The 23,168-nt window shown below is 46.3% G+C and overlaps 3 protein-coding genes; 1 reads left to right on the forward strand and 2 right to left on the reverse strand.

The window, feature by feature from the left end:
* Positions 1-260: 260 nt before the first annotated feature.
* GSTUM_00005665001 (uncharacterized protein) lies at positions 261-3,038 on the reverse strand (the record flags this gene model as incomplete). XM_002837766.2 has 3 exons in its annotated part: positions 2,827-3,038; positions 1,537-2,723; positions 261-1,468 (listed from the first exon to the last, which is right to left on the reverse strand). The coding sequence occupies exons 2-3, from the start codon at positions 2,219-2,221 to the stop codon at positions 261-263; spliced, it is 1,893 nt and encodes a 630-aa protein (XP_002837812.1). The 5' UTR covers positions 2,222-2,723; positions 2,827-3,038.
* An 11,710-nt stretch (positions 3,039-14,748) lies between these two features.
* Positions 14,749-17,600, reverse strand: GSTUM_00005668001 (uncharacterized protein). XM_002837767.2 has 4 exons: positions 17,390-17,600; positions 17,028-17,320; positions 15,320-16,969; positions 14,749-15,246 (listed from the first exon to the last, which is right to left on the reverse strand). Exons 1-4 carry the CDS (start codon positions 17,463-17,465, stop codon positions 15,121-15,123), a joined length of 2,145 nt encoding a protein of 714 aa, XP_002837813.1. The 5' UTR covers positions 17,466-17,600; the 3' UTR covers positions 14,749-15,120.
* A 625-nt stretch (positions 17,601-18,225) lies between these two features.
* Positions 18,226-20,724, forward strand: GSTUM_00005669001 (uncharacterized protein). XM_002837768.2 has 4 exons: positions 18,226-18,465; positions 18,526-19,027; positions 19,096-20,063; positions 20,138-20,724. Exons 2-4 carry the CDS (start codon positions 18,903-18,905, stop codon positions 20,506-20,508), a joined length of 1,464 nt encoding a protein of 487 aa, XP_002837814.1. The 5' UTR covers positions 18,226-18,465; positions 18,526-18,902; the 3' UTR covers positions 20,509-20,724.
* The last annotated feature ends 2,444 nt before the right edge of the window (positions 20,725-23,168 follow it).

The raw sequence follows: 23,168 nt of genomic DNA on the forward strand, positions 1-23,168 counted from the left end.
AAAAAATGGGTATCCAAGTACGAAAGGTGGGGGGGTAAGAATGAAACGCCAGAAAATAGTAATAAAAAAAAAGAAAGCATTAAAGGTTACGTTTGATAATAGTAGCAAGCATGAAAGTAGGCGTCTCAAGAAGCAGAAAAGGACATATTAAGCCAACCCTTCGCAATCACCAGAAATAAAATAAAAAAAGCATCTCGATTCAAAGTTGGTTTCCCAACTCCCAATTCCTCACCTTAAGAAAAAAAAAGGCAAAAGTCCAATCATACAATGTCCTCGGTAAACCGTGAAGCCCGAGAGCCATCGTGTGATGGTAACGATCTGCCCACCCCATCCTTTCCCGCGCTTCCTGCCCGCTCAGCACTCCTTTGCCTTGCAGAGGCCGGGGGTACGGATGGCCCAGCAGATACGGGTACCCCTCCTGTAGAACGTCCCTCTTTCCCACTCCCCGCACTCCCCACACTTACAGAACTCATCCCCCCAGAAAACGGAGGTCGTGTAGGAGACGTTAGACTAAGATCAGTCTGACTGCCCGGGGCGCTCGGTGTTTTGGCAATTGGTAGTGGAAGTGGTGGTGGCATGGACTCGCCAGGAGAGGCAAGTTCAGGATCGCTCTCGTGCTCCTCTGGGATCCTCGAAGGGCCTGCTGGCATAGCCGTACCAATGGGCGGTAGGATAGGTGCAGGTCCAACAGGAGCGGTGGTGCTTCCAGGAGCGGTAGGAATTGTAGGCGAAGACGGGGCGCCCCCAGAAACTCCAGAATACCTTGAGGGCCCCGCGCCCGCAGAAGAAACCGGGGTTCCTGGTCCTCCAATCCAACTGATTTCATCATCATGATAGTATGAAGACCCTGCTGCAGACCTTGGGGAAGCAAGCTCCCCCGGTCTTGGGCCTCCGATCACAGGAGGTAACTTGCGCCCCGAGACCTTGTAAAAGCCCCTCTCCCCCGGTACCACAGCCACAGGCTGGTCCCCAGCTGGTTCGACCGGGCCACCATACCCAGCATCATCTCTCGCCTGTAACACAAGCTCACGTTTATGGCGCTTCACGAAATAGAGAACAGCCAGCAGGATCAATGCGATGCCGGCGACTCCTCCAAGCACGCCACCAAGAAGCCTGGGACTAACTGGTGCTCCTCCTCCTCCTTCAGAACCCTCGGTTGGGATCGGCGATACCGATGGCGCTGTGTTTGTCGGCGCTACACCACCCCCTCCCCCTCCTCCATCTCCAGCATCTGCAGTGGTAGGCCACAGGGATTCTGACGAGTGCGATGACGTTGTTGTTGTTGTTGTCGACGATGCTGTTGTCGTTGTACTATTAAGCGACCAACCCGAGGTAAACGAAAGCGAAGTCGACGAAGTGGTAGTATTATGGCTCAACGTGCTGTTATTAATTCCTGTTGGAAATGGAGCTGATGTAAACACAATAACAGTACCATCAATTGTAATACTAGAGGCCGACGGCGTGTCGCCTGCGCAAAGTGGGTCAATGGCAGCCATCGAGATTGTATGTTTTGCGGAGAAGGGCCGGAGAACTTACTAGTTGTGGTTCCGTTCTTCGTAATGATGGAAGGCCAGTAGGATGTCACGGTAGTTGATGGAGATACTATGGTGGACGACGACGAGGAAGTAGAACTCGGCGACGACAACTCGGCTGTCAATAGAGAAGTAGAAATAATGTCTGAATTTGTGATGGGCGGTATTACCATCCCAGGAGATGTCTCCGCTGGGGACGGAGGGGGGGTAGAACTGAGTACCGTTTGTTGGGTGCTCCCGACCGGTACATCTGGATAGCTCGTAGAATCCGAAGGTGAGGTTGAAGGGACCACGGTCCCAGGTGAGCTGGACGGAATACTGAGGCTCGACAACTCTGGGATGGGAGAAAGAATGGACGAAGTAGGTGTGGGGGGAGTTGTAGCAATGTCCCCCCCTGTCTTCACAATACTTGGCAAGACACTGTGCGCATCCCCAACTAAGTCTGTGATCCCGCTCACAACACCATTCTGCCGGGCATGTAATTGCTGGTGTCTGCGGTGGGTCGTCTTGCGCCTAACCGGTTCGATCCGGATTCTTTCAATTGTCTGCGGGGCGCCCAACCCAAAATTGCCCCCCCCCCGATCCACTCCACTTCTGTCCAAATCCTCATCGTCGTCTGTTCCCGTATTCTTGTTAGTCCCTCCGGCGCTTACGCCGTCGTGGCTACCAGGCTTTCCCGATTTCTCCATACCCAAATCTACTCAGCACACAAGGAAATAGACAGATAGACAGCCAATCGACAGCAATAATTTCTTATGGGTTCGTTTGTGAATCGTAATTGAGCCGTCAATAGTAATAATAAAAAGGGCACTAAAATTCCCCTATCCAGAGTCTATCAACGAAAACTAAAACCTTCAAACCAAGCGAGTCCAGTCGCGCGTCCTAAGAAAAGATGGCGTTGCAGGACGTAAAAAAGATGGCACCAATCTGAGGGCTTGAGGGATAGTGAAAATGGACAAGAAAAGCCGAAAGGTTACTTTTTCCCCTGCAATAACAATTGGGGTCGACGATAGAATGGAATTCTATTTTAAGAGACTTCTTTTCTTTTCGTAGAATATTTTTGCACGGCCAAGGAGCGGGCACGCTGTCGCTGTGATAATTCGAATGTGAACACCGGCACGAGGTCGAAGAAACTTGGTTATGAAAAGAGTGAGTGTGTTTTGGTTGGATCCGTTTGGATGCTGGATCTAGCTGTTTTGATTGAGTACCGTGTTAGTGGAGAGACGGAGGAGAGAGAGAAAAGAGAGGGTTGCATAATTCCATTAGACGCAACGTCCAAAATGGTGGTACGAACCGTATGAAATGTTGACGCATATGATAATGCAGCCAAAGAAAGAAAGAAAGAAAGAATGGCGTATGTATCAAGTTGCAGAACTTTAAAGGAGTGACTTGAGAGGCTATCCACAGCTTAGCTAGGAGTCCTTTTCTGGAGTTCTTTTACCGATGATCCTGTGGACCTTACACCCCGTGCCGGAAAGAAGTTTGACCCAGGTGGTGGCAGGAACAAAAGAGGAAGGGGGGGGGAAGAGAGGGAAAGAGAGGGGGGGGAGGGAAGGGGGAAGGGGAAGGGGAAGGGGGGGCGGAGGAGACGATGAAGTATGATGAAAGAAGAGAGAAAAAGGGAGATGGGACGAAAAAATATGAAATGGGGAATGGACAGGGGCAAATTGGCACGACGGGAAGAACGTTCGGGACAAGATTTTTGTTATTCTCGCTCTCACAACTCTCGACCCAACAGAGAGAGAAGTTAAAACAAGAGAGGTTTGTCTACTGGCGCTAAAGAAAAGTTACAGATTTCTCCTTGAGGTTATCATACATCTACTTATGACTACCGTATAGATACTCCGTCACGATCCACTTCGCAAGCTAAATTTGTGTGGGAATCAATAAATATAAAAAAATATATATTACAGTAAGGAAAAACATCAACAATACGGATATCAGGTCATCGACACCTCGATCAGGAAGCCACTGCTCGCCCGATGCAAACTCCCGCGGCTCAATTGCTTCTACTCGACGGCTAGGTACCTCTTTGTTTTTCCAAGTATATAGGATGTATATCACGAAAGGAGACATTACCGGTGCACAAGAAAGAACTACATTTGGGTACAAAAGCCTACACAAATTAAGATCTCATATGCCGGTAACGGTAAGGCTCCTTTCTTATTTCTCATTCCTAACTTTGCCATCGCCAGCTGGCAGACATTTAACCTATCGAGCATACATCTAGGTACGGGACTTGCACCTACCGTAGACTTCTAGCCGGACGCATCGCGACTCCACGGGTGAAGAATGAAGATTCTGAATATATATTATCATGTGGGTATGACAGGCCCGAAGACGCTGGTTCGCGTACTTTTTTTAAACTCAACCACAGCAACAGAGGTCATCATCGTTGTCGACAGGAATCAGAGATCCGGAAATGGCCAGCAAAGTCATCTTACGCTAGAATCATTTCGAACACCGCCAATGGACTTGATGGCCCACTGCGAAACAGCATTTCCACTCAGGCACCATCTGGATGTCTGCGGCCAAACCGTAATCTCCCCTCGCGCACCGAGCAGGATCACGGAACAGGGCGCTATGTGCAAATGCGCCAACTTGTGCGATGATAGATAATTTCAGTGGGAGAAAAAAAAGTACTTACAGCGCAACCCGAACCCCTGCCAAAACGTTACCACAACTTCCCCCCCCCAATTCCTCACTTCTAGTCTCGGGCTTCTACGAGTGCTACCGGCATTGAAAGTATCTTAGGCAGGGGGAGGCTCCAACCCAGGGCAACGAAGATTTTTACACCACCACGCTACGAGTATGATACTAGTACTCGTACAGGTACCGGTACTGGTACAGTACTCTCCCGTTGAGGTTGAGGGCGGTTCATTAAACTCAGTGTCGCACGCCGCTAAGAGAAAAAATAAACGAATCCTCGCTTCATCCACGGTCGCATGTCGCTTCAATAGGTCTTTTTCTAGGGGGGAAGTTTCTATTTACTCGAATACTAGCCGGTTGCTCGCCAGATCGAATGCCCCACACAGAGCCCCTTGCCACAACCAGATACCGGTACTTGTACTCTAATTACATGGTGGAGAATACTCTTCAGTACTGTACTGTACGAGTACAATACGAGTACAGATTGCCAGTGCTTCCCTTTCTGGAACGCTGGGCACGAAGATTTCTCGTTGGGGTTGGGATCTCGAGAAACGAACAATGGGTATGGCACAACGGCTTTTGGAAAGATCTTCCCCTTCCTTCCTTCCCGCTCCTTTAGCTTACGGTGACGGGTTACTCGAGTACAGTAAACCCATGAGAGCTAGAGTGGGTGGTACCGGTGGAGAAATCTCATGGTTCATCGTCATACTGTATCTGTCCAGCTGATGGCGATCCAATTGGTATTCAATCATCTTCCAACCTTTCTTTTTCCAAGCAAATGGTTGGCCGGGACGGACGGACTTTATCATCTCCTAGCATCAACCAACGAAAAAAATTACTCTCTTCCCTTCATCCATCCAGCGTGTGCAAGAAGCAAAAAAATGGTGGGGTGGATGATGGGTGTGGGCACTGGAAAATAATGCGCACACGCTATTCCCGCCCCCCCCAATCAAGTCCGCCCGGCAGACAATTGGGGGATCAACAGTGCAGAAAGTGTGAAGGAAATAATTTCACTGGAGCCACCTTCTATCCATTTCCCCTCTGAATTCCAAATGCCCCATCACTTTCTCCCATGGAGAAGTGCTGGGAGAAATTGGATTCTAAATTTAACCGCGGGTATGCAAGGGGTTGAGTTCCCCGGAGCAACCGACGGTCCGCGAGACGGACCAAACGAATTGCGAAGACCGTATGAAAATCTCCAAAAACCTAATGACGTTCTATTTATCTCGACTGTCGATATTCCTTCTTTTACCACATGTTATCATAGCTAAATTACCGGTAGACTATACTTTTTCTCTTTTCCAATTACTCCATCACTCACCTTTGCACGGTTGATCTCGAGGAATACCGGTAGCCTAACCGATAAGTCAACAACAAAATTTCCAACCCTGGCTAGCATAATCAAACACACCTACTCGAGCACTCGAGTACCGTACTGTACCGTACCGACCCACCCAACCCTTTCACCTCCAGCCCCCAACAACCCTGAGGCGATTTACCGGTATTCCAAATTGTGCACAATCTCTCTCACCTACAAGTAGTAACTTAACGCAAGCTGCTTCATCTTCGGTTACTTCCTTCCAGATGGATGTCAGATATCGCAATACCTTCGAGTGATCACATATGCACTCGCCATGCGATATCGGTAATCTTCCCTTTTTCTCTCTGCACCCAGGGTAGATTGGGGGCGTTTGGCTCCTGTGGGGCCAACTTTTTTCTTCTTCCTTTCGAAAAGTGCCTGAATACGAGTAGATAGTGGCAGTACTTAGCTGTTTTGGTCCAAGCTCTCCTTGGCTTCTGGGTAAATGATGCTCTCCTACTGAGGACTGGTCCCGAAGCCGCTTGCTTCCCTTTTGGTAAACCGAGAATTTTCAATGAAAATTGTGATTTATCGGCGGGGCCAAGCGGCTCTAGTGAATGGTTGCGGATTCGTCCAATTCCCGGGGAATGAGAGAAAGGTCATTCGGCATTGAACGTTGGACATGATGCCAACACCCACGCTCACCTCTCCCACCGTACGCGCACGAATGAATGTGCAGCAGTGCAGTGAAGTACGGGCACAAGCACTGGTACCGGTACTCGAGTATCCCAATTGAAATATCATACCCTGTTTTACGGAATTGTGCGGTATGGTGTTGGGAAAACCTCCCTTCCGGCGTGGGCAATTTTTCTGCCGCGGTGCCGGGCTTCTGAAATCGACCCTCATCACAACCAAACCCAAAGACGGACCAGCAGCAAAGCTGTATAGAACTTCTTAAAATTGGTTTCTCCTTAATTCTATACTCAACTTTTCGGCAGAGCAAGCACCGGTAGACAGCGGAAAGAGGGGTATTTGGAAAGGAAAAAAAAGTGAACACGCATATTATGCATACAAATATGACAAACGGCCACCTGCCCCTCTTTTTGTGTGTATTACTAAGCAAAGGAGTAACAAAAGGGTCGGTTTTTGGTGTCCGGCACTACTGTACCAGTGCTGTACGAGTACCGGTATGGGTGCTGTGCCGTACGAGTACAGTTTGAGTACCGGTACGACCATGCATGGGTACAATAACGGTAGTTACTACAACTGACTATTTATTACCGTAATTCCCCCCAACCCCTTTTTTTCATTTTTAAAAAGAGAAGATTCGACGGGTTGATCTGCGTAGTTTGTGTACCGGCAGGATATCGGAACAAAATAACAGCAAACTCTCACAACCAATTAACTTATAATACAATAATAGCATTTCCTTTCGTTTACACAGGGCGCGTCATCGCAATCTGCCATACCCGTACCCCAACAAACGAACCAAATCCCGAGCTCACCTGCGCTGTTCGATTCCAGGAAGGTGACAGCAGTGTGGAGATTACGATGGAATCTCGCCCAGCCGGGTTTATTGATCCGCCCAGGTAATGTACTCGTACACGTACCGGTACTCGAGTACAGTACCATACAGTAAACCCCATGCTCAGCTCCGCGCAAGGAATCCATCGCTACTATTATGAAGTTTCCCGGAATTACTCTGATGGAAAAAACACCAACACGTGAAGGTCCGGTATTAGCCAAGTTGATTCTAACAATTTCCGGTGCCAATAAATAGACCATGCGAAATCGCCGAAAACGGCATGCAGACTCCCACGCTTTGATCGATCGATGGAGAACCGGAATTGCGGATACTCGTACAAGTACCTTCTATGCGTTGAGGCTCTGTGCTGTCGTTCGTACCGGTACTGTGCGGGCTCCAGCGGAGGTGTGGTAACGACCAGACCGAATCCGTGCGGCCATTTTGAGTTGACTTGTGCGCTACTGTGCAGACATGGCATGGATTTAGGAAGGGGTGGGTTTATTACCGTGCCTGCCTAAGGTGATACTGTAGATAGTGCCAATCCTCTGCTTATATGTAGTTCGGTGTTGTGTGCTGTGCTGTATTGGAGCATGCGTGACGCGCCGCAGGGGGCGCAGTGGTGTCCGAGGCGGTATGGTGTTACCGTTTACGTGCGTGGGTGTCGTGTTCTGTGGATGTGGGAAAAAACAAAGACTTGGCTCGCCGATCTGATGGGGAATCTTGCAGTGCGCCTGCACATTGAGCTTTGTGATGAACCCCGGTATGGGTTATTGGCCGTTGTGACCTAATGGATGTTTGAGTATATAAGTACAGTACCGATATAACGCTCGGAAAACCCCCCTGGCTACGAGAGAGCAATGTGTTCTTGAGAGCACATCATACGTAGTAGCCTTGGCGCCCACACAAACGCTTTGGAAGTGAATGGAGTCATTCGCGGTCCGGGGGGGTTGGATGGGGAGGAGTTCTAGAGATGCAAGTTGAGCATACTGTGTTGACCGGTAGCGGATGTAAATAGGGTTTATTTCCTGGGCACGTGGAATACTTCTAACATTAGACCACTGTATGATACTCGAGTATGCGTAAATGAGTGAAGTAGAAACGGGACTGTGGTGCCAAGCGCCAGAAGGAAATGCTAGAATGCTCCAAGACACCCCAATCTTCAAGAGGGACAAGCAAAGCGGGCAATATCACACTGGCCTACATGCGCAAGCACCGCTCTTAGACGACGCAAAAAAACAATCCTCGAGTGCCACAAACCGCCCTACATGTAACGTAGACCAAAACAGTCAGTAGAGAGACTGGAGGGAGAAGAAGGAGGAAGAGGACAAATTCCATCATATCCACATCCCTAAACTACCACCACGCCTGGAGCACTCCTCTCTCAGAAACAACCAGCTAGGATAACATGAACAAACGAATGGTCACTTACCTTGCTAACTAGGGCCAAAGGAGGCCACTAGTATACACTAAGCTATATTTCTCTCCCAAAGTTGCTAAGAACCGCCAAACTTACCCACCGCTAACGCGGTCGCGGACATCGCAGTCACAACCTCTCACTCGCAACACTACCACTTCATCATTGTTGGAGATATCCGCACACGTACGTACGTACCAGCACACGTTAGCTCAATGCACTAGCACTGAAAATTTTCTTTCTATATATTTTCCTCTTTTCCTGTTATTTGTCTCTAATCCCCTTTCGCTTTATCGAACAATTAACAAACTTCTCCTCTCCTCATATCATTACTCCTTCATTCTTTAAAAATTTCTTCTCTTGACTCGGCGCAACATCCGGGCTGATAATTTCCTATTTCCAACAATCACAGGTAGCTACTGTATTATGTTCTTGCGCATTTACGCCTCCCCCGGATGATGCATCTAGAACACTACCAGACAGATAGTCTTGAAGGGACAGACAGACTTCCACTGTATACCCCCCGCCTTGCGGGCTTCCTGTCCCGCCCTCTGAGCCGGAACAAGGCGCCATCAGAGCCGCTTTCAAAGAGGACCTTGAACTGATCGTCACACCTCCCGGCAACGCCCCCCGGTACCGGCAGTCGGTGAGGGAATGTAGGCCTGTGATCCCTCCCTCCCTGTAGCACGGCAGGATACTAGATTCCACAATTTGTCTGTAGTTTCGGGTATCAGCAGTGGGGGAATACCCGGTGAGAACTACTCATACTAGTTGCGTATGCATCGCAGTGAGTGCTGCGCATGAGCGTACAACACACTTCCTGACCCCGGGACATCGCTCAATTTATCTTTCAATTGGTTTGACGAAGAGATACAATCGAAATCTTCAGAATCTCCCCGAGTATTGGGATGGGGGTGGGGAGGACATCGATCACGGATGCAACGACCCCTTCTTGTTGAGTGTTGACGAATAATCACTGTGAAGCCCGTCTTGGGAAGGGAAAAAAAGTAGGGTCGTTTCAATTTTTTTGGAAGGGGCCGTCCTCATTCCTTATCTGGTCGTCAGCATCAAGACTAATAAATTTTCAGTGGGGTCGTGAGACTTTCTGGACCCACTATGGGATTGGTTCTGCCACCCCACCTTGGTGGTTATGAGGCTTGGTGCTATTGCTTATGGAGATGTGAAATAGGGTGCGGAGGTCGAGAGATGATATGATATTTCTGCTGCCTACTGCTGTGAGGAGGGTTGACGATTTGGGCCCTTTATATGATGGGGGAATCCCCACCCCCGCCCTTCCTTTCCCTCTGTGGGGTATATGGTTACGAGAGGACTACGTGAGCTGAGCGTTCCTGATTCCATGGTCTGCATCATGCGATTAGGGAATTGGGCGCTTTTTGAGAGTTGTTTCTGCGCCGCACTGTAACGGTGGGCTTCTGCCTGCTCCTCCCCCCCTCTGATAACTTCCTCTACTCACACCTCGGTGGGGTGATGCAGTGCGCCGCCGGCTGGAGTTTTGGTAAGACGGTCATTTAGCTCCTCTGTTGCACTCGGGCTGGTCATGGCCCGACACTGGGTGGGCACAGTCTGCAGGTTTCCAGGACCCACGTGACCAGTAGCGATACTGGTGCCCGGGTGCAATAACAAGCAACGAAAAATGTCATGAGAAAATTACAAATTATTGGGATATCCGTATGTTGAAAAAGAGAATATGACGAGCGGATCACTAGCGGACACGCATAAAGTAGTTTGTGGCTCTTTGCCAATATATATTTACCCGGAATATAAAAAAACGGAATCCTATATCGTCACGACATGGAGGAACGATAACAGAGTGACTTGACTGATAACTGAAGAGATGGCAAATTGAGGAGCTATACGATAGAGAACAATGAAACCTCCAAATACCAGGGCGCACAAACACAAAGAGAGCGGCTTGTAACCAGAGCCGTGGTCTTCGAGGGCAATTAGAAGTCATTCTTCCGAACCCACCACCAGATTCACTGGATCGGGTACGAAGGATGATTGTTCCTGCGCCTCAACACAAAATAATAGTTAATGAATGAATGAGATTTCACGATCAATTGTTTCGCACGCATCGTGTGCTAATTCGCTCTAGTCCGACGAGCTAGGCAAACGAGCTCACGCCATTCGGAGAAGATTGGTGGAGACTGCGGTGGATCCCGGTTAATCGGATGCAAGCTCCATCTTTGGGTATAAGGCCGTTGCTTTTATAATAGCTTAAGCCTCCGGAAAACCGTTAAACTGCTAACAGGTCGGGACTAATATTAGCCAATTCCGACACAAACAATTGCTCTGCCCATCCCCTCTAGTCCGGTACTGAACTCGTGCATACTAGCAAGGGGAACGGACCATTCATGTTTTATCCGTTGACCCGAACAGACTGAGAACAGCAGATGGTGGATCACGGGTTGGCCGGCTGATAGCGAGCTGGAATTGCAAATGTATCGTGTATGTAAAAGGCCCTATTGCGTTTGTGCGGGCGCGGTCCAGCGGAGGTATGATAACCTAGCGCGGAACGAACCCGCAATGTAATTTTGAGTTGACAGTTCGAAGAAGGGTGATGCCTATCACTTCTCTTCCCGCTCGGAGTCCCGTGCTGTGGGTGTTGGGATGTGTTGGAGCATGCATAGCGACGCAGTTGTATCCGGGGCTGATATAACGGTAACTTTTATGAGCATGGATCCTCATATCCCATGAAGGTGTGGGAAAGCAGATTTAAAATAAAAACGGGTGGTTAAACCCACCAATGCGATACTTGTAAGCGTGCTCTGCTTCCGAGCTTGGAGCGGGTATGCACTGCGATTATTACTCGAGTACAAGTACCAGTGTTGTTGGTGGGAATTGTCGTTTGGTGGGTGGGTGGGATAACTTGAGTATGGTGCCCACACAATGTTCGGGAAATCCATTGTTGAGATGACTCGATCCAATCGGATACAGCGTCTACTTGGAAAAAACTTCAGGTAGCTACAGTTTCACAAAGGAGGAGCAAACCCCGGGGGATTAACCGTCTACTGCAACGCCTCCGGAGGAAACAACCACTTCCGATCACTTTGACGTAACAGTAAACTTTCTCAGAAGAATGCAAAAAAAAAAACAAACCTTGAATTCTACAGAGAATGAGAGGGGACAGGGAGGAGCCTTTTGTACGAGGCTGGCGACAAAAATCACCGGTAGATATCTCATATCGCAACCACGAGAATGTCACTCCTCCTCAGGCAAAAATGACCACTACTCCACCACAAAATGATCCTTGGGGTGAATGGCATACCCCTATGCAAACCAGAGTTCTCACATTACTGGACACTGGATTGTCCCAGCCTGAAATTTCCTGAGAGACTGGAGTTCCACAACAAACCATAAGTGATTGGAAGAAGTCTATGCAGCCCCATTGTCAACACCACTGTCCTGGGCGCCCCCAGTGCCTTTCTGATCATAATATCCGATGCCTAATCTTTTGTCTCCGAACTGGCTGGGAGGGGCGATGGCTCTGCTGGCACAAGTTAGAACAAGAAGTAGGATTAAGTGCCTCCATAACCACCATTAAGCAAGCTTTATAAAGAGAGGGTTACTCTTGCCGCAAGGCTTGTAAAAAGCCTTTCATCAATTGGAAGATCCAGCAGAAGCATAAAGCTTATGCTGATGATTATATGGATAAGCCAATTGAGTGGTGGTGAAAGCATATGTTTTTGGATGAGTGCATTTTTAACACCTCCCAGAGAGGAAGCATTTGGGTAACTCGACTTTCAACTGAGCGCTATCATGACCATTGCATGCAGTACAGTTTCCATAGTGAGCGAGCATCCTTTATGGTATGGGGGGCGATCAGTTATAATTGGAAGTCTCTTCTCGTCTTCCTCCAAGGTACAGGTTTATCGGGAGTAATTGCTCAAGACTATTTGGATCAGGTCCTTGAACCTGTTGTTGCTCCAGCTTTTATGAACCTCCTTGAGTACAATACTTCACCAGAGGCTCAGTATATCGAAGACCAAGTCCCGATTCATAGAACAGGTTGGATATTGAGAGAGACCAAAAATATGCTAGGTATTCTGCTTCTCGATCGACCACCTTTTTCACCTGACTTCAGTCTCATTGAGAATGTATGGTGAATCCTCAAGCAAAGCATCAAAGCACAGGATACCTTTCCTCAAAACATCCATGATTTGAGAAAGGTGGTTCAGGAAGAGTGGGATAGTCTACAGCCATCCGCTTAGAACCAGTATATAGATAGTATGCCTGTAAGGCTCATGCAAGTCAAGGAACAGAAAGGGATGCAAACACAGTTTTAATGCATTTTCGTTATTCTTATTCATCTTCTCTACTATGCTTGATTTTTCTTAATTTTCCTACTACTTTGCTTGTTGAGCTATTGTTGTTCCTTTGAAATAGTTTATCATTCATTCACGAAATTGTTGGTTGCTACCGGTGATTTTTGTCGCCAGCCTCGTACATGATGGTCAATTTATACCCCTCTAGCTCTCTATGCTATCACTACGCAGACCTACCTCTTAATCGAAAGCCGTTAAAAGTACAAACAGAACATGACGAACAACACCCTCACGACTACATGTATCATACCTAATACCACCTATGTACCCTCCTCACACAAAGCCTCTGGGAATTAACCCCCCATACCACACCACAAACATCGTAGTCACAAATTCTCACTCGCAGGAGAACCCGTTCCCGCTGTAGAAGAATCTATCTATCTATTATGTACTTTGCAGTTTATCTCAAAATAAGATCTAATCTGTGAAGAATGTCCGGATTTTTGGTGATATTATAATCTACACAACTTCAAAGCTCACTTTTGAAGTACTACCCACCTAACATGATGAGCTAAGTGACAACTGCAGCGTTATTAACTTTAACACCACTTTTAATACTGACCATATACAACTCGAGCGTAGATCGAGGAGATACTAGTATAGTGGTACTATAGGATAGCAGAAGACAAAAGCCACGATTCTATATTCCAGCGAGCACTGGGGGCTACGATAATACACCACACCACCGATGATAAATCCAGTGCCGGTCAGACCACATATCTAATCGAGCGTGCCGGTGAAGACCTTCACCTCGGTTCAATATTGAGTGAGTGAGGGTTTGCTCCGTTGTTTGATTCTCATTGTCTCTATACTTTCTTCCTCTGCGACCAGTTCGGGTTCAAAGTAAGTTGGTCGGACAATTTAATAGTCCTGTCCGACATCGTGTTCACGATTGAGTGAGTGAGTGAGTGAGTGGGCGAGTCGACTGAACCATCCCGCCGCTGTGTGGTGCGACCTGCATTGTTTCGCGACTGAGAGCTTTATCCCTCCCTTCGGCCCGCGTACACCGCTGAGGAGCAGTTCTTATTATTCTTCTTCTTCCAAGAGAATACTCGGGAGATATCACTAGTAGGGTGTTCATCCATCCATCCATCAATCCGGGAGGATCGGGGGTGGACTCATGAAGGTTCGTTTTCTTCCAGTATTCATATTCAGTCATTTCGTGCATTCGGACAGGGTGCTTGCCGGTCGCGAGAGGGTCTTGTGTAAGTGGGTATCATAGTTATCATAGGTATGATAGGTATGGGCGTTGGGGGGTAAAGTTAGACCATGTCTGTCAACAGCTTGTTCTTGACATTACCCCTCCACCACCACTCGCAAACTTTTCTAGGTTCGATCCATCATACGTCTTTGGATTTAGCCCCCGGACGGGTAGCCGTTAGAGTATCTATCATATTATTGTAATGGGTAAGAAACCATCCAAGTAGTAAAGGGATAATATTATAATATCGTAGCATATAATATTATCATACCACGATGAGAGGTAGATTAACTATAATACAGTATGTGCCGTACGAGTAAGTAAGCACGGCCATTAAGGTCCCCCCACAGAGCGTCAGAGTGCATATACGTGTTTACCCAATACTCGCTCTCGCACTATGCTATGCTATCCCCAAGCTCGTAATCGCACATCCCACTCCCCAACACCCCTCCTAGAAAATGCGGTTTTTGCTCAATCTTACACCATTATTACCCCCCCCCCCAACAGCTACAGCTACAGCTACAGCTACAACTACAACTACAACTACACCCCTCCACCCACTAACCACATCAAACCAAGCCAAAAAAAAAAAAAAAAAAAGAAGGAAAAACCCAGAAAAGACCCCTAACCCGACCCAAGCCGTACCGTACCGCACGAACACACTCAATTCTCACAAGTAAAATATAAAAAGACGAAAAAGGGAACCAAGCTATTCACACCGAAGAGTATCAAGGAGGAAAATGAGAAGGGAAAAAAGAAATGAATAGTCCGCTATGATACACCGCACATGCGCCAAATCCCAATGAATTGCTTTCGTTGGGGTGAAAAATAGGTAAGGTAAGATAATGCAGTACTGAAAGGGATGGAAATATGAAAGAAAAAAGGAAAGAGTGGGGGAGAGAGGAACGGGAACAGATGTAGAGATGATGATAATAGTGTTGATAACGATAAGAGATGAAAGGGAGGGGAAAAGTATTGCCTAATATAGATGGGGAGGTGGGAGTGGTATGATGGATGGATAATTAGGGAGGTAAGGGTAGCGGTATAGATATCTAGTAGGTAATAGATATGATAATTATATGGGTAGGAGTAGTAAGAAGTGATACGGGGAAAAGAAAGTGGGATCAAGAAAAAAAAGTAAGAAAAAAAAACATCAAGTCTTCTTCCTCCTTTTCCCTCTCTTCTCTTGACAATCCGGGCAGAACCACTCCAAGTCACTGTCCTTTGCTTCCCGCTCGGTGAGCTTAACACAGTCGATATGGAACCACTTCTTGGAACACTAGATGAAACGCGCAAGAATTAGCAACCCATCATTCCCACCCATATATACAAACCAGTAGTGGAGAGCAAACCTGCTCATTATCGCACTGAACCATAAATCCATGCGAGACCTCATCACAAAGGCAATAAGTTTTCAAATCTTCATCCTCCTCATCGACCCACTCCCCGGTCCCATCCGTATCCTGAACATCCACGCGTTTGCGGTTGTTGTTACCTGCAACGAGGCCCTTCTTCTTGCCAACGCTCGGTTTCATCGGTTTGTTTGGTTTGGGCCCAGCGACGTTCGAGCGCTTGCGGCCAACAGCGAGTGACACAGTTCCGGTCGGGGGTGCGGCGACCGATGTCCCGCGTTTCGCGCGGGATTCGGCGAGAGAAGGAGTCGGTAGAATGGTCGTCACTGTCGATGGGGCACGCTTGCGTTTTTCGCCGGAACTAGGCGGGGAATCAGAGCTGGAGGGCTTTAGAGGTTTGGGGTTTTTCGGAGGTCGGCCAAGACGGGGTTTTGGTGGGGGTGGGGGCGGAACGGGGATTGGAGGCGATACTGGGCGCTCTTCTGAGACCGCGTCAGGCATTTCAGAATCTTCGTCTTCTCTGCTGGTAGGCGATTCTGAAGGGGTAGAGGATGAAGCCGCACTGCTGATTGAGGATGATCGAGTTATGGGTTGGGGTACTCGTGCTTCGGCGGCAGCAGCTTCTTCTTGCTCCCTGAGAGCAGCACTTGCTTTAGCCTTTTCTTCCATAGCAGCTTCTTCCTTTTCCCTCCTCTCCTTCTCAAGAGCTGCGGCTGCAGCGGTGGCCGCTTCCTCTTCAGCTTTTGCCCTTTCCCTTTCACGATTTGCAAGCTCTACACGTTCCTTTTCCTCTTGAGCTTCCCTCTTTATTTTGGCCTCTTCATATTCTAGCTTTAAGCGGAGCTTCTCCTCTTCCTCAATTTTTGCCTCCAGTTTCTCGCGCTCCAGTTCTTTCGCTTTCTCCTTTTTCTCCTCCTCCCGCTTCCGTTTTTTGGCACGGTTGAGTTTCATGCCCTTGTTCTCACGAACGCCTGCTCCATCATCTGGCGCAATCTTCTCTGGGTCACCAATCCCGCCATCTTCCGGTCCGTATATTTTAAGAAACTCATCGCCCCTACTACCTCCCCACTGATCTTCATACTTCTCCTTATGCTTAGGCCCTCGACCCAACGTTTCAAGCTCTCGAATTATCATAGTAACAGATGGTGTCCAGCCAGAATTTTTCTTCATTCGTTTCCGCAACCTTGCCAACTCTTCATTTGTAAGCCTGTTCCATGGAAGCAAACTATTAGGTATCAAAGACCCATCTTCGTTTGTTGCCCTAGCCCCACCAACAAATGGAGACTCGCTATTGTTTTTTGGCCCACGTCTGGACATTCCACCAAGCAATTTCTTTTTCTTCTTTATTTTTTCGTAGTTATATGGAGTCGATGGTATATCTTCCCACTCATTATCGTCAGCATCATCGTCCCTATTGTTTCTCTCCCGCTGTTTGTAGCGTGAGCGAGACGTTTGCGCAATCGAAGCGGAACCACGAAGACGGGGGTGACGACCTGTAGGAGTTGACTTTTGGGAGGAAATGCGGATCTTTATTTTCCGAACATCGGTCTGTTGCCCTTCGGCCGGCTTATTTTCAGGTTCGTCCGGTGGTATTGTAACCTTGCAGAGACCGCCATAGATGGCGACGATACGAGCATGATGACGGTTGATCTAGGCCCAGTCAGCAAAATAACGCAGGTGGTGGTAGGATATATTGTTTTCTCTGTACATTCTGCGAAGCTCTCTCAGCTTCGGCCTTCGCTTCTCGATGAGCGAACTGGGCGCCCTTGATCGCATTGGATATTCTGATCCTTAACTCGGTTTCCCTCTCACTCATTGCAGGGCAAACATAATCCGTAATCGGAACATGGAGGCTGGGAGGCAAGACGCGGCTCTGTTCAGGTAGGCTTGCAAATTCCTTGCAAAGTAGATCGACGTTCCTGCTGTGATCGGCGGCCTTCTTCTTAAGTTGACGAACAAGTTGTAGCGAGCGATACATATCCGCTGGGAGGAATTCGGTAACTGCGGTAATCTCATGTCAGTAGAGTAGTCATCAAAAGTGGTGGGTATTTGCGGTTGGGAAAGGCTAACAGTCAATGAACTCGCGAGTAATGTTCACGGCGTCTAGATCCACTAGGGACTTAGGCGACGCGACCGCTTCCTCCATAGTTGTGACTGAAAAACAAAATGGCGGAAGATGAAAATATTACTAGACCAGAAGCTTCGGTTGTAGAAGTAATGCTGGTAGTGCGGGGGGGGGGTTGTGGGGTGGTGTAAGGAGGGGGAGGTGTGTGTGCGAGTTGGAAAGGTTGGCGAAGTGTGGAGGTGGTTGTTGTTGTTGAGTTCGATGTGGCGTAAGCGGGTACCTACCGAACACACACAATGACACCTGACAGCAACCCTTTCCTCTCATATCGGTATGATACTGGTATCATATGATGACACTTGTTTTGGAAGAGATCTCGACAAGGTTGTCATCGGTCAGCCACGGGAACGGGGTGGGGTTGCGTGCTTCTGTCGGTCCATGCAAGATTCCCCTTTCCCTGTATAATACAGCATGATACCTGTTCTGAGAAGTAGAGACGATTAGAAGAGTACTCGTACGCTACGGTACCTTATTCAAATTTCTTCAACCATGATAACTTACCTTTGGAAGGTACCTGTACCGGTATACATTCTACAGGTCAGCGTTCGCAGGGTACCGTGTTGTTTACATCCTTCACTCCTAAACAATTCCTGAGTTCTCCCGGCGAGTCACCTCTCAATCGAGATAGAGGACGAAGCGGTCGATAAGAAGGGGAGGGAACTGAAAAAGTAAAAGATAAAAAAATAATTTAATGAGCAAGTACTCCCAGTTTCCTCTACAGTAGTAAAGGAGAGGGTACGGCTCGCTCCCGTAAAATGGCTTGAGTGATCTGACAACGCCTCACTCCCTAAAAAATCATCATCTAACTACAACTCGAGTAAAAGGCCTTTCCTCACCATGCCATTCTAACCGCAATAGAAAATACCCTGCCAGTGCGATATCGGCAGACTGCCGGTGTCAAAACCATATCTCGCCAACTCAGGGTCCAAGCTGAGGCATCTTTCTCTTGTCACCCCCACAATCACTCCTACAACACAATCTTCTTCTAGCGTCCGATTGAGAGCTCTGTTCGATATGACTTGTAAAACACCTTGAGTATCTACATCAAACCTCACCCATTATTAGCTGACCATACAAAAAGTTCTATACCTATGATATCACTCTACTGGTTATAGTGTCGGGAGGTTTATTTGTTGTTCTCGAAGCATGTCAGTTGGCTCGACCCTTCTACGACGAGGAGTTTGCCTTCATTTTTTGCGGTCGTGCGGTAAATCACGGGGCACATATTTCTCCACACAGAGCCGCCCTCAAGAACCAGTGCCACGACAGCTGCGACCACTTATACCACACCAAGCCTTGCGTCCAACACCACAACCACGACCACTAACAGCTCATTGGGGTTTTAGTCATTCGACTGGCGCCTTAAAGCCTGATAAACACAAGCGTCCATCAAGCCTAAAGCTTCACAAGCCAAAGCCTAGACCCATCCTTCCCAAGGCCGCTAAAACTAAAATCAAGATGAATAGCTTTGTGGAATACAAAACCTTGAAAAGCTTTCCTTACAAATTTCTCACCAAAGCTGATCAACATGTTGTCAGCCGTTTCTTTGATTCTAATCCCTTTCATGCCTATGGCTGGAGAATGTTTGTTACATCACCATTTATCTTTCCCTATTCGGATAGAGAATCGTCGTCTAACGTTAGGCTCCTAGATACATCTACGAAACTGCTGTCAGCGAAACTATTTTGATCCCTTGGGATCAGATAGATCGGTTCTTTAAAGAGATTGCAGCTGAAACCGGCATACACCTCTTCCAGAATTTCCCCGCCAAGAAGATTTCTTACAAATTAGACTCCAACGAAGATGCTCCTGCCCTTATGGGTGATTTCAAGAGTAAGGAAGAATTGGACGAACTTTTGCAACAATTCGGTACCTCGTCGGGAAAGGGACCTATCAAGAAGAATAGCACGCCCAAGTCCAGACGAAATGCCGCGAGGAGGCTTCAGGCAATGGAGACTTGGAAGTCTCAGGTCAGTTCCGCAAGGAATCATCTCAAATACGATCAACAGGATCTTGAAAACGGGGTCAAAATAGCCTTTCCCGTATTTGTGAGCATTGACGTTGAGGCCTTCGAACACAATCACAACATAATAACTGAGATTGGCATCTCCACTCTTGACACGGCGGAACTTCCTCCCACTCAAGAGAATGCCATGACCCGCGAAACAGTCTTGAAAGCTATTCAGGATAGCTTCGGTCTATCCAATGCTCCCCTCCGCAGGAGTGACGCTGTAATCGATCTTATTAAGAGCTACCACTTCCGTGTTAGCGAGAACAGGAACATGCGTAATGGGCAGTTTGTCACGGACGCTGCGGATTATTTCATGTTTGGGGATTCTGAGTTTGTTTCGTTGACAGAACTGCCTAAGAGAATCGGCGAGTGCTTTCGCCACTTTGATAGCCATGGTGAAAAAAGGGGGATTGTACTTGTTGGGCACGATGTTAAGACCGACGTTGATTTTTTGATGGCGGTTGGCTACAATGTTGGTAACATTTCTGGTTTGGAGGTAATCGATACCACTTGCATGTGGAAGGCAGTTATGGGTGATTTCCAGAGCAAAGGCTTGGGGTCAATGTTGCATGATCTCAGTATTGATTTCAGGCATTTGCACAATGCTGGTGAGTATTCTTCTTCTCCCCTCATATATCTACTTCAACCCGTGGCAGACAGTTAACAATTCACAAATAAACAGGAAACGATGCAGCATATACTCTCCAAGCTCTTGTCAAAATGGCAGAAATCGGGCTTCCAATCGAAGGGGGGAACGGCGACAACGTAAAACCCGCACCAAACCTCTACCGCCCAATCTGGCAGAAAGCCGAGAATATTCAGATTGGATTCGCTGATGAGGACGACAATAGACCAGCAAATATCTTGCCGCCTAAGAAACCGATAGCTAAATATGTCGCAGAAGCAGGTAGTAGCAGCGAGGGAAGTGGGTCTGAGCATGAGCGGCGATGGTTGGGATTGACTGCAAGGCAGTTTCCTGAAACTTTGTTTTGTTGCGATTTCCACCTATTTTTCTTCTCTCTTTCCAAATTCTCCCATTATCATTTAAGCTGAAGTAGTTGCCTGTTTTTGTTTTACAACCGTCTCATTCTATCATGTATCTTTTTTTTCTTTCTTTTTTTTTTCCCTTCTTCCTTTCTTACTCCAACTCCACTCTCTTACCTTCCTCACCGAGTTGCACCTACAGGAAAGGGATAGTAATAATAAAAAGCCAAAGTTGGTGCAATAAACTTGGAGCCAACGGGCAAAATTTGACTCTCTATACTCCACCCTTCCAACTCCCTCACAGCGACAACTCGTGGCAATGTGCAGTAGGTGAATAGGTATTTCGGTAAAAGCTTCTGCAATATCTTGATTGACAGATAGCTCAGTTTGACACGGTACATCGTTGACAATAAGAAAGTAGGTATGAAGCGGTAGTCCAGCTATTTATGAGCATTACTTTTCGGAACACCCCCCCACCCCAAACCGCTAATAAACGAAGATCAAAAGAACGGCACCCAAGAAGAATAAAGGGATAACAGGAACAAAAGGAGGGAATAGCAGCCAACCAGCCAGTCGGAACAAGGACTCTGTATGGAAAAAAGTATAAAATAAAAAAACACAAAGAAGCATTTGAGAGTCATAAAGAAATCCTGGTCCCATCAACAACTCGTTATCCGCGCTTCGAGTGACATGCCATGATCGGCCACGATGCCCCTTGAGCTAGCTGGTACCGTATGATACTGTACTGTACTGTGCGTGCATGTTATCATAAAATACCGGTAGGAATATTGATATATAGGGTAATAAGATGAAGCGGCAAAAACCACTCACCGCATTCATAACCGCATTATACCGTCTTATGTACTCGTACTGTACAGTAGCTCTAGCATCGCTTAAGTAGGTGAATAAACAAATAGTCTAAATACTTTTTGCGTACCCATCCGTCCCATCCATACATTCATCTACCCATCAGTCGGTATATATCATACTGGTAAAAAAAAAAAAAAGTATTAGGCCCTGTTCGGCATGTACCAATAAAAATATATCGCAATAAAAGTTGAAAATGGCATATATGCTAATAAAAAAATTCAGTGTTGAAAAATATATAGGTGTTTGGCAACAATTTACAACTATTGGGAGCCCTGAAAAAGTTGTCATAAAATAAACATTAGGGCAAATGCAAATACAAATGCAAAAAATTGAAAGTTTACTTCCTAGATGTTCTAGTCAACAATACTACATATCAAACCACACATCCAACTACACATCAAACCACATCTCTCATTCCACTTCAATTCATTCACCTCTTTATCCTGCTGCTAGCAGCTCCCTATTGTGTTAATTCAGCCCTTTTCCAGTGGTAAGTCATTTATTCCCATGCCATTACTCTGCAATACTTGACTTTATATCAGCTAACAGATGATCTTAGGAGAAATAGACTGTACAAAAATAGGAAACAGTGTTTGGGTTGAAAATAGTGAAAGGTTCTTGGTTGATGTACTTCTGAGACATGTTGACAATGGTGCACGTGGAGAAAATGGGTTCAAGAAGTCTGTTTGGCTCAGTGTTGTTTCAGAACTCAATGCAACCTATAAGGATGTTAGTACTAAACCTTTCACAGTTGCTCAAGCTAAAAGAAAGGAAGTTAGAGCAAGTAAATATCACTTCTACTCAGTGTGTTGAATTTTATTATAGAGAATATATAAGTTGATAACAATATAGCTTAAGAAAGAGTTTGATATTGTTCATATGATCTACCAAAATTCTGGTTTTGTATGGGATGATGCCAGAGGTTTGCCAACTGCATCAGCTGAAGTGTGGAGAGTTTATCTTAATATAAGTTCTTCCCTTTATATTTGCATGCTAGTCTTATAAACTAATTGTACTAAATTATTTGACAGCGTCACAAAGAAACTACAAAGTACAGATATAAAGGCTTTCCTTTATATGACCAGCTAGCTAGCTTGTTCCTTGAAGTCAGAGCTACTGACATATTTGCTCGTACTATCGGAATCAGAGTCTGAGCAGTTCTCATCTGAGTTAAAGATAGTGACATCATGGTTACTCTGAGTCTGAATGTTTTTTTTTTCAATTAGTGTTCGTTCACAATCAAAAGTGGTTAATAGTTAAATGATGTTGATAGGAAAGCTGTATAAACTATCAGCTCTTTGCTACAAATAATGTAATATTACTTTTCATATTATTTATCATAACATGTATCATATTTCATGATTCAGACCTAGCCCTACAGGAAATATATACAATAAAAATTTATACAAGCAATAAAAATATATTATCGTTTAATGTCACTTACTAAACATACCCCTATATAAAAACTTTAATATGACAAAATTTATTCTATAAAAGTGACGTGCCAAATAGGGCCTTATGTATAGATTTGTATGTAGTTTTTTTTTTTTTTTTTAAGAGTACTGGTATATAAAGAGTGAATACACCCATTTCCATACTGCGCTGTAGCATATCATGAAAAAAAGGGAAAGAAAAAAAAACTAATCAGATATTGTAGTATGAGGTTTTCAATAAAAAAAAAAATTTTCCTCTAAAATGTTATTTATACAAGTTTAGTATATGGTTATTATAACAATAAGGCTTAGAGGTTAAGTGTGAATTGGGGTAGAGTAGGGTACAAATATCTGAGATTGTATTACAGTGTAGTCTAGCAGGTAATAATAATCAGGAAGAGAAGAAGAAAAAAAAGGAAAAAAAAA

Source organism: Tuber melanosporum (assembly GCF_000151645.1).
Source record: "Tuber melanosporum whole genome shotgun sequence assembly, scaffold_2, strain Mel28".
In the NCBI taxonomy this organism is placed as follows: Eukaryota; Fungi; Ascomycota; class Pezizomycetes; order Pezizales; family Tuberaceae; genus Tuber; species Tuber melanosporum.

Coding starts and splice junctions, on each gene's coding strand:
- GSTUM_00005668001 (XM_002837767.2), bottom strand. CDS start 17,465: ATGGAGGAAGCGGTCGCGTCGCCTAAGTCCCTAGTGGATCTAGACGCC. Junction 17,321..17,389: donor TACTCGCGAGTTCATTGACT/GTTAGCCTTTCC, acceptor AGATTACCGCAG/TTACCGAATTCCTCCCAGCG. Junction 16,970..17,027: donor CTGAGAGAGCTTCGCAGAAT/GTACAGAGAAAA, acceptor GACTGGGCCTAG/ATCAACCGTCATCATGCTCG.
- GSTUM_00005669001 (XM_002837768.2), top strand. CDS start 18,903: ATGAATAGCTTTGTGGAATACAAAACCTTGAAAAGCTTTCCTTACAAA. Junction 19,028..19,095: donor CATGCCTATGGCTGGAGAAT/GTTTGTTACATC, acceptor TTAGGCTCCTAG/ATACATCTACGAAACTGCTG. Junction 20,064..20,137: donor CAGGCATTTGCACAATGCTG/GTGAGTATTCTT, acceptor ACAAATAAACAG/GAAACGATGCAGCATATACT.